The sequence below is a fragment of the Syngnathus scovelli genome, chromosome 6 (genome assembly GCF_024217435.2).
Source record: "Syngnathus scovelli strain Florida chromosome 6, RoL_Ssco_1.2, whole genome shotgun sequence".
In the NCBI taxonomy this organism is placed as follows: domain Eukaryota; kingdom Metazoa; phylum Chordata; class Actinopteri; order Syngnathiformes; family Syngnathidae; genus Syngnathus; species Syngnathus scovelli.
Window position 1 is genome coordinate 14,774,673 of NC_090852.1, and position 13,114 is coordinate 14,787,786.

General features: G+C 40.0%; 2 protein-coding genes across 4 annotated transcripts; one reads left to right on the forward strand and one right to left on the reverse strand.

The window, feature by feature from the left end:
- Positions 1-174: 174 nt before the first annotated feature.
- Positions 175-2,816, reverse strand: acd (ACD shelterin complex subunit and telomerase recruitment factor). 2 transcript variants are annotated; one of them, XM_049724264.1, is made up of 2 exons: positions 2,575-2,816; positions 175-2,116 (listed from the first exon to the last, which is right to left on the reverse strand). In XM_049724264.1, exon 2 carries the CDS (start codon positions 2,034-2,036, stop codon positions 435-437), a length of 1,602 nt encoding a protein of 533 aa, XP_049580221.1. In that variant the 5' UTR covers positions 2,037-2,116; positions 2,575-2,816; the 3' UTR covers positions 175-434. The 2 variants fall into 2 exon arrangements, with proteins under 2 accessions (XP_049580221.1, XP_049580222.1); XM_049724265.2 differs by lacking the exon at positions 2,575-2,816 and adding an exon at positions 2,417-2,566.
- A 190-nt stretch (positions 2,817-3,006) lies between these two features.
- gan (gigaxonin) lies at positions 3,007-12,093 on the forward strand. Of its 2 annotated transcripts, none has more exons than XM_049724262.1 (13): positions 3,007-3,158; positions 4,029-4,259; positions 4,395-4,509; positions 4,637-4,987; positions 5,135-5,203; positions 5,331-5,482; positions 6,312-6,433; positions 6,783-6,895; positions 7,809-7,958; positions 8,121-8,257; positions 8,938-9,072; positions 9,351-9,460; positions 9,539-12,093. In XM_049724262.1, exons 2-13 carry the CDS (start codon positions 4,075-4,077, stop codon positions 9,709-9,711), a joined length of 1,812 nt encoding a protein of 603 aa, XP_049580219.1. In that variant the 5' UTR covers positions 3,007-3,158; positions 4,029-4,074; the 3' UTR covers positions 9,712-12,093. The 2 variants fall into 2 exon arrangements, with proteins under 2 accessions (XP_049580219.1, XP_049580220.1); XM_049724263.1 differs by having other exon boundaries at positions 3,029-3,158; positions 4,007-4,259.
- Positions 12,094-13,114: the final 1,021 nt, after the last annotated feature.

The window sequence follows — 13,114 nt, forward strand, 5'->3', positions numbered from 1 at the left end:
TACATATTTTAAATAATTTGGCACAGCCTTTTGCAAACAATTTTGTGCGTATATGTTTACTCAACTAACAAATCTGCCATAAGTTCATCTACATTATTTCACAGACAATTTAGTCTTTAATTAACCTACCTACATGTTTATGGAATGTGGGAAGAAACTGGCAAAAACATTAAGTACTGGCATGTTTTTAAGCACATTTTATTTCTTTTAATTAAGCAGCATTAACTATGTGTTTGAAAAAAAAATTGACATGTCAAAAACAAAATTGATATAAGCCCCCCCACACAGTGTATCTTAAATGTTAAAAACTACTTTACTGTAAAGATCTGTAAATACATGTAAAATTATCACAACCATCGTTCAGTAAAATCTCAAAACTTAAGAGCCTGAAATTGAATGAAAATAGTCACCATGATAACAAAGTGACATTTCAATTAGCTGGGGTCCAGTCCAGTTAGAGATTTTAAAGATGCATCATTTTTTTTTTTTGGAACAAGATACTTGATAGCCCACGACAGCAGAGATTTTGCGACTTGAAACTTGCTGAAGTCCTGAAGATTCTGCTCAGACACCGTGTAAGTGTACGAGAATGGCTCTCCGTCAGCGTGAACAGTGAGAGTTGGTCTTCTTTCAGTTTGAACATAAAAGCTGTCTACAACAGTGCCAGAAGCCCTCTCAGTGTCAAACAGCCACGATGGGGGGCTTCCATTGAGCTGAGCCTCACCTTCCTCCACCGCAATTGCCGTTTGCGCCCACTCACGTTTTCTCTTTGACTGTCTCTCAACGGGCTCTTGTTGCGTGTTCACAATCTCGTTTATAGTCTGTTTGTCTTGAGGAGCAGTGTGACTATTTGCTGTGTCCGATGAGAGTGGTTTTTGATACGGTGGTAAGGAGTAATGGTCCCTTTTGCTGTGTTGCAAATCCTCAGGTTGTGAGCTAGTCATGGGAAGTCGGGTTATGTCCACATGACCGTTTCGATCCTGTTCACGAGACAGTTCTGTTGCTGGGGACTGCATTGGCATGGATTCCTCGGATACACTTGAGGGTGAAACGCCATTCGGTGGAGGAAACATTTCCCACGGTTTCTCCAATGGTGCGATGTGCTTATGAATCAAATCTACACATACGTCATCATCGTGCGTGATGCCACAATTCTGGACTTCTTCCTTGATATCTGTAAGATCTGCTATTTGGCGGTCCGCGGCGTGAACACATGATTGGCTGCTCTCCGAAAGCTGCAAATTCAACACAGCGTCCTCATCTGTCGTCAATACGGCAGCATTTTGTTTTTGGACCTGCATTGTATGTCCTTCTGGGATGAGGAGACACTTAATAGGAACACTGAAACACTCTGTGTCATTATCTTCAAGGCGCTCAATGTCCCAGCTGGTGAGAGCGAACGTCTCGGAAGGAATGTCGAATGATTGCCCAATCGGCGGCCAATGCTGAATTATTTCCTGAGACGAATCCTCTCGCGCGTCTTGAATTATGTGATTCTGCCATTCACCTAGAAGCTCAGACAGATTTAAGTCATCGCGGTCCATTTGGGAGCTCTGTGTTTCCTGGAAAAAGACAATCCTCCATGTCTCCAAGATTTTCTGCTGGACAGAGATCAAAGATGTGCAGCAGGGCGTAACGACTCTGTCTAGAATTATTAACTCTGTATACATGCTGTCGATTAATAAGAAGAACTTGCATTGGGCCGGTTCTGTGCTCGGGTGGAACTTCAGTTGGTAGTTGCTGATGCAAACGACGTTATTGACCAGACCAAAGAAAGTCTCCCGATGCTCCGACTCCTGAAGACGTTTCCATGCAGATGGGGTGAGAACGGAGGAGATCTCTACTGTACCATCAGACAGAAAGATCAGGTCAGTGGGCTCTTCCTGGTTTTGGGCCTGAGATGGAGACATCAGACCAATGGAGGTAACAGAAGCCCTTAGTTTTTCAGTCGGGCTTTCCTTCTCACTGTCATAACTCTGGATGAGTTTCTCAATCCACGGAGACAGTGTGTCCTGCTTCGGAATCAAGGGTCGCATGTTTGAAGATTTGGCTTTTTCTTTTGCTGTCCTGTTAAGCAATCATTGAAGACTTACTGAATGAAGTTTCATCAGATGATCTATAGGACAAACACAGTAACACAAACATAATAATTATCATGGTATGTTTCTCACCATCATTTCACATTAAAGGGACACAAAAGCCATGATGGGCTATTTCTCATTAACAAGCTCAGTCTTTTTGGATAAGGATGCAAAAAAGTTATTTTGCAAAAAGAGTTATTTTGTATTCTATCCATTCATTTTGGAGGAATAATATTCACTGTATTGTAGTTATTAAGTAATACTGAATAATTAAGTACTGCACATTAATTTTGCTGACAATGAATCCCTACTAGGTGAAAACAGAACGTGCAAACCTTGCCAAGAAACAATAAGCATTAAAATGCGGAGCATCGTGATTTGATCGTGAAATGAAAAGCAAGACATGTACGAGGTCGAGGTGGTCTTTTCAAACGACTCTAAGACATTTTCCTCGTCTGCTTGTAGCACAACGATCAGCAGCCTAAACTCTTACCGGAAGTTCATCCCGTATTCGATCTCTGGCAGAATCTGGGAATAAGATAGATATACTTTAGATTGCATTAGTTTTGTTCACTTTTTAATTCCCCGTGATGGTGCCGGTTTGGCAGATAGTCAGCGTACATCAACAGAATTGTAACGTTACTATGACGCAAACAAGGCTCCATTCAACTTTGTCCATGAACACCGAACACAAAAAGTTCAACTAGCGTATTTGAATGTTACTCAGCTACGTATTTCCGGCACGCTAGTGGTGTGTTCAGGTACAGCAAAACTCTGTGTATAACAATGTTTTCAAATTACAAAGACCGACTTGTTTTAGAGCGTTCAGCAGTCGTTTGCAAGGATAATAATAGTAGATGTATCAAATAAATATTTTCATTTTCAAATCAAATCTACTCGTGGTATTGTATTTTGTATGCAAATAGGATGATCAATTTTCCTGAGGCTTCGAATGCAGCACAAGCCATGTCGGGTTTTCTCAAAACATTGTGAAGTCAAGTGTGCTCACTAAAATGTTGTTCGGTAACAGGACAGACTACACCCATTGGTAAAAGTGACGCACGTTTCTATCTCAAGGTAGGGCATATCTATTTTGCACTTTAATTCGTTAAAAAATCACCTAGCAAGTTTCGAACATCTGCAAACACACAGCTCCTAGCTAGTGGAATCAATTCAATTTAATCACACCATTATTGACCTCTCGTGTGAATTATAGATCGCTAACAATGTTTCATTTTTTTCGGAAACCAGTACAACAAAATAAGCTGAATCTTTGAACAGCAAATAGAAATGAAATTCATTGTAGTTTGTGAAGCCCCCTGTTGACGAAAGTCATGACATTCTTTCTTCTAGTTGACATTCTACCGACTCGCAATCTTGAGTATCCACTACTGACAGTATTCGTGGTACATTATTAAGTAATAACTGTGTAATAAACCCATTTTTGTCAGTCATGTTGCTTTTCCCATGTGTCTTAATAAAATGTACATGACATACTTTTGTACACCAATCATGTCTAATCTGTTATTTGCTTAAGATTCATAATGTCTTCGTATACTATATAGGGTAGTTCTTTTGTTAAGACAAATATAACATTTATAACAAATATAACATAATGATGCTTTAGTATTTTAGCCACTACTTGAAAGTGTCTCTTTTGATCTGAAACTCAGACTAGCCTAGCTGTCAAGTTATTGTATGATAATTGATGGGGTGGTTATTATGTGAGCCACTTAAAAAGGTGGGGAAGACTTACAGAACAATTTGCTCACATAAACATTTCCAAAATTAGGCAGATTTCACACTTGATGGCTGCACATACATAATATATCCCATTTTATAACAACAGATTCATTTTGAGGCAATGTGTTTGTTATGTTATCATTTCCAACTTGTTTTTGTTTACTTGCTATTTCTCACAATAGTTGATCTGCAAACTGTCATTAGTAAACAGAATTCCAGAGTGCACAACCAGACGTCTCCGAGTCCAGAAATGCCAGATTCAGCGTCAAGTGATCCTGGTTCAAGGGTATTTGACCCTCAACATTCCCAGAACCTCCTCAGAGTTCTTCGTACCTTCTGGCAAGAGCAAAGCTTCCATGATGCACTGCTGGTGGTAGACGGTGAGGAGCTTCCTGTCCAGAAAAACATCCTGGCTGCAGCCAGCCCTTATATCCGGTAAAGCAACATATATAAGTATATATATTTTAGCCTTATTTCACGATTAAGTAGGTCTGATGGTAACAACCTATGTGTCTATAAAGTATAGCGGCAAGGTCCAAGGAGTTGCTCATGTTAATGATTCTATTGTAGGACCAAACTGAACTACAATCCTCCAAAAGAAGATGGCTCAGTGTACAGGATTGAGCTACAGGGGGTCTCCATGGCCATCATGAAACAGATTCTGGACTACATCTTCAGTGGTGAAGTGAGTGCAAGTGTTTTCAGAAGCAGCTTAGATTTCTGGTTCCTTTTGTTTCACTTGGTACTACCTCGCCCTGGTCATTGTTTACGTTCCTGTCTGTGCTTTAACATTTACTTGACCTCTTCTACAGATCACTTTGAGCGAAGGGACCATCCAGGACATGGTGCAAGCATCTGACCTGCTCCTCATGACTGAGCTCAAGTTGCTGTGTTGCCAGTTCCTCGAAAGCTGCATCACAGCAGAGAACTGTATCGGCATCCGTCTTTTCTCCCTCCATTATTGCCTGCACCACGTCCACTACGCTGCCACCGAGTACTTGCACACGCATTTCCGCGATGTGGCCCTCACAGAGGAGTTCAGGGAGTTGCCTCACAACCGACTCTGTGAGGTGCTGTCTGAGGAGAAGCTTAACGTCGGTAATGAGAAGCATGTTCTGGAGGCCGTGGTGCGATGGTTAGTCCACGATCCAGACGCTCGCAGGGTATGTGCTCGGTGATATGGAATAATCCAGATGTGACAACAATAGATTCCATGTGTTCTTTTTCTGTGCCATGCATCTTTCGTCTCATTGCTGTTTAAATTGAATGCACATTTCAAGTGACGTCCTGATATATTTGTGGAATTGCAGGTCCACATGAAGGAAGTGATGTCTGCCGTGTGGTTGCAAGGCTTGGATGCAAGCTACCTGAGAGAACAGGTACTGAAACACCCCACAGTCTATGTTCACTCTGACGATTCAGTTTATTATAGGTTTCCTTGCCGTACAGATATTTCTTGACAGGCCAGATTGTCATTTGTGTGCATGTGTCATCATATCCTTTTAGGCCATGGGAGAGCCTCTGATGAGAGAGGTGATTAGAGAGCACTGCCAGCCAGTTCTAGCAGAGAGTCAATTGCAGGGCGAAGCTCTTCTTGCTGCTTTCAAGCCTCGAGGTTACTCTGAGTGTATTGTTGTCGTCGGCGGAGAGGATCGAAGGTATGATATTATAGTATATATATTATGGTATAATATATTCAATCATAACTGCATAGTAATCATAAAATGTAATCTGATTGTGCTAAAATAAGGTTTGTTGTTTTTCTTCTCTTTGGTAAATATGTATGTTTGTAAATGACACACAGTGGCCAAAAACTATCACAGTTTTTTATTTATTTTCATCATTACTATTAATTGAGTTGCTCTTTACGTAGGGCAAAATATATGCACTTGCAGCACTGCACTGGGCTGTTGTTAACAATAAACAAGGATTTAAATTGTTTAGACATGACATCATCATTATTTGTTGTGTTTATTTGGGATTTTAATACGTAGCTCCTTGGATTAAATAAAAACAAAGTCACCTGGACAAAAATTGTACCCGTACTCGCTTAGGCAGGGCAACTTTATTTATAGAGTGCATTTGATACACAAGGTAACTCATTGTGCTTTAATTTATATGATTAAAAGTACAACATTTAAAAGGATTTAAAAACAAAGACATAAAGACATTTACAGTTAATGTTAATTAATGTCATAATAATTTCATTACAAATTAATTCAAATCAAAAAGACTAAAAATAAAAGAAAATTATATTTTTCAAATTATTTTAAAAAAATCTTTATGAGTTCAATCATGTTAGCGTTATTTAAAAAAAATAAATCAGCTCATTACATTTGGGTGTGTGTTTGCGTTTAACTTTGGGCTGCACCATGTTACCCAAGTCTGCAAACCTCAGAGCTTAGCTTAGTACTCTTAGTGTTAAAAATAGTTTGGAAAAGTAGAAGTTACTGTAGATCAGTGCAAATCTGTTTGCTTTCCGTACAGAACCAGAAAACCCACAGCTGTGACCCGCTGCATGTGTCCACTCTATGACACCAACCGACAAACCTGGATTGAGCTGCAGCCTATGAGCATTGCCCGTGTGGGTCATGAGGTGGTCGCTGCTGGTATGTGACAGGTCATACCCATTAGGTTTTACAATAATGTGTCAAATGAGTATAGTCTGAACCTGTGATACTCAACTGGTGGACCGGGACCCAAAATGTTTTACTATTTTCCTTTTTTTTTTCCCAGACCAGAGGCATACTTTGTTCCCACAAATAACCATAGTCACTCGTCATAAGTATTCTGTAAACAAATACAGTAACAGCTCAGATATTCTTTTGGCAGTACATCTAACTAATTTAAAACAAAGTTTAAAAATGTATGTTAATGGACATTTCAAATGTTTTAATGAAACGAAAAAAGAATTCATTGTTCTTAACTTCTATAAATGTTTTTTTTCCTGTGTTTTAGAGGGATTTCTGTTTGTGGTGGGTGGGACAGACGAGAACAATATCGTCTTGGACTCTGGTGAGAAGTATGACGCAGACTCCAATACATGGAGCCCCATCCCCCCAATGTTTCAGGTATACTGACCAATTCCTGCGTTTCTTCAAATTGCTCACCTTGTTTCTTTTCACACAGACATAAAACAGTACGGGCATTTTATATGAACAGGTTTTCGGTATAATTCCGATAAAAAAGAAAAAGAAGACAAAAATTTTTTTGGAATATGCGGTTCGGAGAATGAGAGCGAGAAAAAATATAGCAGTGAAATATCAGGTTTTATCGATAAACTGTTTCATCGCCAGGCTCAATCTGTATTTTATCTTTTGTTTATAGACCATACTATCTGATGGAATTACAACTGCCACGCCATTAGTTGGCATGGTGACATTTTGAGGCTTGAGGTTTTTATGACTGTCACCACTTGCCAGGGATCAGAGGGTGAAGAGCGTACAATGAACTCGCCCTTCACTTCTATCACAATTACACACCTGTAAAATGTTGTGACTACAGCTTCCTTGCTTGCTTGATGCTGTTGGTGACGAGATCTGTCACTGGACAGACATATAAAAACATATACAGCAGTTTTCTAAAGCTGAGCCGTGATTGGTTGTGACCTAAGACCTGACAACTGTGATGTCATTTTCAGTTATCAGCAAGTGGCAAAATTGCCGCCCCCGAGACAGATGAATTTAGCTGTTTAACTCATATTCCACATTAATATTGAAATTAATCCGAATGCCGTGTTTAGACCCGTGGGGGCACATATAACATATAATTGTAAAGATAATCCTTGGGTAGATTTACGGTTTAAGGTATGTATTTGTCAAATGTTCATAGTTAGATCTTTTAGTTTTTATCTATGCTGTTGAATTTTTTATAGAAAATATTAAAGTGTTGGACAAGCTAAAATTTTTGTTCCTGTGCCATGTAGTTTTCTGTAGAAGTTTGAAGGAGAGCACTTAAATAATGTCATGATGCTGATTTATGCAGACTCGTCAGAACTTCGGCATGGTGGAGCTGGATGGTCTAATTTATATTCTGGGTGGGGAGAATGACGAAAGTGAACTGACTACTGTGGAAGTGTTTGACCCTCACGTCAATACCTGGAAGATGCAGACCAGTATGACTATGATCCGCAAGGTAACGCACCTTGCAACAAAGTAGAACGTGTGAATAGCCTGGTAAATGTTATTGATACTCCACCGTTCCCCCTCATTCCAATGGCACCAGGAATCGGACTGTCTGTGCCCAAATAATGCATCTTATGTATACACTAAATCTTATCCCCCCCCTCCCCCCCAGGTGGGTTGCTATGCCACTATGAACAAGAAGATCTATGCCATGGGTGGCGGTTCCTATGGGAAACTTTTCGACTCAGTTGAATGCTTTGACCCCAAAACCCAGCAGTGGACGGGACTCTGTCCGCTCATGGAAAGAAGGTAATGATCTCGTTTTGCGTCAGCTCATCTTAAGAGTTATTTCAAGCGTTTTTCATGTTGAAAGGATTTTTCAAGCTGGAACTGTACTCTAGTATTACAATGATCCCTCGTCACTTCGCGATTCAACCTTTTACCACTTTGGTCTACAAGTGAACAACTGGGTACTTTACTTAAATTGTTTAACTTATCAACTTTGCGATGACGCGTACTAGTTTACCGTTTACTATTGCGCTGTAGCATTACGTCACCTTCCCGCTTCTTCCCCGGAAACAGGAAGTGCCCTCGAAGTTAGACTTACTTTTGGTTTATATCCCAACTTAATATTCACAATACACTGCTACAAACTATGTACAAATAACAAGAAATAAAAACAAATTCACACAAATATAATTTGCGCACCATGTAAAGCTTGAACCATCGCTAGAGCTGCAACAGCTCCGACTAGTGGCAAAGGACACAACTGCATGCAGACTTCGGCAGTTACATGGGACACGTGAAACTATCACGTGTTTGTTTCTTTTATTTACTTTAAAGTTACAATACATGCACAGAACAGTGTAGGAATGGTTATTAAGGGAATGGGCAATGTCTATGTTGCGTAAAAGTATTGAGGAGGGTTTAAAAAGTTTTAATATTGTGGATGGGTGGGTCATGTATTTCAAAACTGTTCTATTTGTTAGGTTTGGATCTGTGGCCTGTGGCGTCGGTAAGGAACTCTACGTTTTTGGTGGAGTGAGAAGTAAAGAGAACGACAACCCAGAGCAACGTCATATGATGACCTGCAAGTCTGAATTCTACCATGATGAAATGAGGAGGTTTGTATCATGCGGACAGCTACTCAAGTGAAGTGTCTTTTGACTCAAGTTAGCTTGCAGTAACAGCAATTGCTCGGAACACCTCCCCGGGGAGGCGTCCAGGAGGCATCCTGATGAGATGCCCGAGCCACCTCATCTGGCTCCTCTCAACGTGGAGGAGCAGCGGCTCTAGTCCGAGTCCCTCCCGGATGACTGAGCTTCTCACCCTATCTCTAAGGGACTACTACTAGAAAAGATTTACTCGCTTTTAACCAATGTGATGATGTGGTTTTGCGCAGGTGGATGCTTCTAGATGACCAAAGCCTATGTGTCCAGACGAGCTCATCATTCGTCTATGGTGCAGTTCCCATCGGAGGCAGCATCTATGTCGTTGGAGACTTGGACACCGGTCAGTGAAGCGCAGCCACGGTGAACGAGCAAATGCAAGCTAATGATTTGAATCATCTGACCTGTCGTGGACAAACAGGTACCAGCTTCGACTACATCCGCGAGTTTCGCCGCAGCACGGGAACCTGGCATCGTACCAAGCTCATGCTAGCCAGCGACCTCTCCAAAACAACCTGTGCCGCACTTCGGATCGCCAACTGCCGTCTGTTCCGCCTTCAGTTGAACCAAGGCATGTTTCGAATCAGAGTCTGAATTGAGGAAGACCAAAGATGTTGGTGCGTATCGCTTTCACTTTTGCACACTTGTAACGTCAACCCACATATGACATGTCTGGGTTTAGGGAATTCAAAAACACTGAAGTATTTACTAAGTGGCTAACTATGCTTGTTACTAGGGAGACTGTTTGCGGTATACAGTTCATGCTGTGTGACTTAGTTGCAAAAACTATTGTTTTCTTTTTATAGCCTGATTTGATTTATTGATTTGATCAAATGCTTGGTTTTTCAACCAAATATATTTAGTCATGGTTTTTATTTTATTTATTTTTTTACTTCTAGTCTACTGCTTGATGGGGGATTTGGGTAACACTGGGGAAAAAAAAGCAGTAGGCTATGGATACTTATGGGGAAATGATCCAACATGGTGTATGTGTTTTTATTTTTTACTGTTCTAGTGGAACATTGAGTTAATCATTTGGAAATCGGCAAAAGTAAGACTGGAGAAAAGACAAAATAGCTTGCAAACACATTTAGGAAGTTTGCCGGTATGCTGGAATTTCTCATTTAGTACCAAATGTTTTACATATAGTTTGTCTTGCACAAGTGACAAACCATCGTTTTAAAAATAAGCCAAATGATTGTGTCGGAATATTCGTTTTCTTTACTGCTTTTTCTCTACATTATTGCGTAAAATTTTGAGAAGTGGCGCCACTAGGAAATTTTGAAATACGGCTTGTGAGCAAAAAGAAACCGTTAATGTAATTTCTGAGCCACAACAGGCATAATGTCAAAGAATAATTAGAAAAAGTTTGTTCTGGGTACCACGGTGGCCTTTTTGGTACCCTGTCTTCCTCACAGTTGAAACTTTCTGTGTTTAAATAGTTTCTCAGACCTTCCTTTGTGGAGTTTGCATATTCTCACCGTGTGATTTTATTCGACTAGCTTCATCCTACAGTGCAAAAACATGCTCAGGGAAGGTTAATTGAATGCTCTCAATTGTCCATAGGCACGAATGTGAGTGTGGTTATTCGGATTTGTTGGCAACCCAGTTGATGAAAAGTAGTGTAGAAAATGGATGGAAGGATGAAAAAAGGCTGTATCATCATTAAATGGCAGCATACTAGCATCACTAACAAATGCAGAAATCAGTATGCGTAGCACATTCACTGCTGTCCTCTATGTTTTATTGCATCCAGACTCCGACTGAATGTATACACACACACACACACACACAAGTATACACAAAAATGGATGGATGGATGACTATTACATTAGCAATGGTATACTAAGGAAGGGGTGGGTACTGCTGTATTGTTTTCAATATCACTTGTACACCGTTTACTGCTACATTTGCACTCTTGATTTCTTAAGTTACTAACCCAGGGGTATCCAAACTCAGTCCTCAAGGGCCCCTGTCCTGCCTGTTCCGTGTCACGATGCCGCAACACAGCAAGGTGTCATGGAAAACTGGACATGCCTGCACTAACCTATTTAAACTTGGATTACCGCCACTGTGAAAATTGTGCGTTAAACTGACTAATTAATTCCAGACTATACGTCTTACTTCGGTGCCATCATTGAAAGCACTTTGGAGACAAGCGCCTACATCTGTATCTACACCTCACGCTCAAAGAACAAACATATAAAAAAAGAATTGCCGAAGAAACTTGTAGCATAGCAAAGTTGTCGGGGTTCTTATTTTCATTCCATCACACGTGCGCTTCCAGTAAAGATACAGGGATTGTCAATCGGTGGGCCGTGGGGGTAATGCAGGTGGTCCGCGAAATTAGAAATGGAAAATAATTAACATTATAAAATTGCTTTATTATTTAGACTTGATTTATTTTCCAGCTAATTCTGTGAATCATTTACCCATCCAAATTGTCAAATGGAGCTGAGATTCACAAAGTAGACAAATAGATGCAAATAAATAGCCTGTATAGGTCTATCCTCCTTTGGTGCAAAATAAAATAATATTCCGCCAAAGCAGTGGTCCCCGTGTTGCTTCTTGGTTATAATGGTGGTCATGTGAACAAAACTAGTTGAAAACGCCTGCTTTAATACACTCCTCATTGTTGATGGTTTCTTCTGTTAATGATTCATTTCCTCTATTAATATTTTAAACGGCATGACGTGAGTTAGAGTTATGACTGAATAGAGAACACTAGGCAGTAGCCTATTTCACCTGTGTTTTAACAGTTACTGTAACTACAGTGATTTATTCTGTTCTTCCACATTGGCACTTAATTACGCGGCACAACAGTAGAAGTCTAATCTGATAATGAGGGTTTTAAACAGAGTTATTTTAGACAAGTGGAGAAAAACATAATGTTTAGCTTGTATGAACGAATGTGTTTTTGGAAGATATAGCTTGGTGTACTGTATGTCAAGGGAATTAAAGTACCATAATAATTAACATTTCTAATCTCCTTTCTGTGAGGTTTTTTTCGGATGACTTTGGATCTATGGATCATTGTTTGCCTTGTCATGTTATCTCTCAAATGCAAAGTGACATGCATGCACATCAGTTTATGTAATTCAGTGGTTTTAAAATGCAAATTGTTTGCTCCCACCAGGCTGATGGTGAGTTACTTCCCCAAATGTTAACCCTTATTTGGATTTTTTCATTCTAGAGCTATCAGCTTTAAAAAAAAAACAACAACATGGTACCCTGATGTAATGAAAGAAAACCCATTGGACACAGAAATAATGAAAAGAATATATAAAATCTGAATTATTGGACACATGGACCATGGAGGAAGCTATTGAATGATCTTGGGAGATCAGAAAGAAAATCATAGACAAGCATATTAAAGACCTCAAAGACACTCTCCAAGCACCCATGTTTATGTGACTACAGTTTGTCATGATTATTTTATAATATACTTATAATTTTCTGAAATTTGAGATCCACGGGACCATAGCCAACCTCCCTATTAAAGGTAAAGGAGCCCAGAATGACCTACAAAGAATTTAGAGGCTACTCCAAGGTCAAGGTACATTAGTGGCGTATCACACCATCCATTGGGAACATTCTGGGAGATGACCAAGGAGGACACCACTTTTGAAAATAAATTATTAGAAAATTGCCAAACTGCATGTTGACAAGCTACAAATCTTCTCAGAGAATGTCCTATAGAACGACCAAATTTTTTTTCTGCCAATGAACATGTTCAGAGAGCAGACCAAGATAAGAACACTGTGAAACACGGAGGACGCTTTGTTAAGAGCTTTGAGTTGTTGTTGTTTTTTTGTGAACACATGCACAAAACGTATTGCACTTTATGTTGGTTTCCTGTTTGCAGTTTTGCGTCAACTTTGAATGTGATTTGTTTTTATGCTTGGGCGCTTTGCATGGGGAAAAGGGCTGTGGATGCCCCCTTTCAGGTGCACGCCCCTGGTGTATTTTTATGGGTATCATTGGCCACAAATTCTTC

Bases quoted from the DNA above. Each gene is read 5' to 3' on its own strand.
- acd (XM_049724264.1), bottom strand. From the start codon at position 2,036: ATGCGACCCTTGATTCCGAAGCAGGACACACTGTCTCCGTGGATTGAG.
- gan (XM_049724262.1), top strand. From the start codon at position 4,075: ATGCCAGATTCAGCGTCAAGTGATCCTGGTTCAAGGGTATTTGACCCT. The intron at 4,988-5,134 runs GTATGTGCTCGG...GTGGAATTGCAG, and splicing joins ACGATCCAGACGCTCGCAGG to GTCCACATGAAGGAAGTGAT. The intron at 6,896-7,808 runs GTATACTGACCA...TGATTTATGCAG, and splicing joins CCATCCCCCCAATGTTTCAG to ACTCGTCAGAACTTCGGCAT.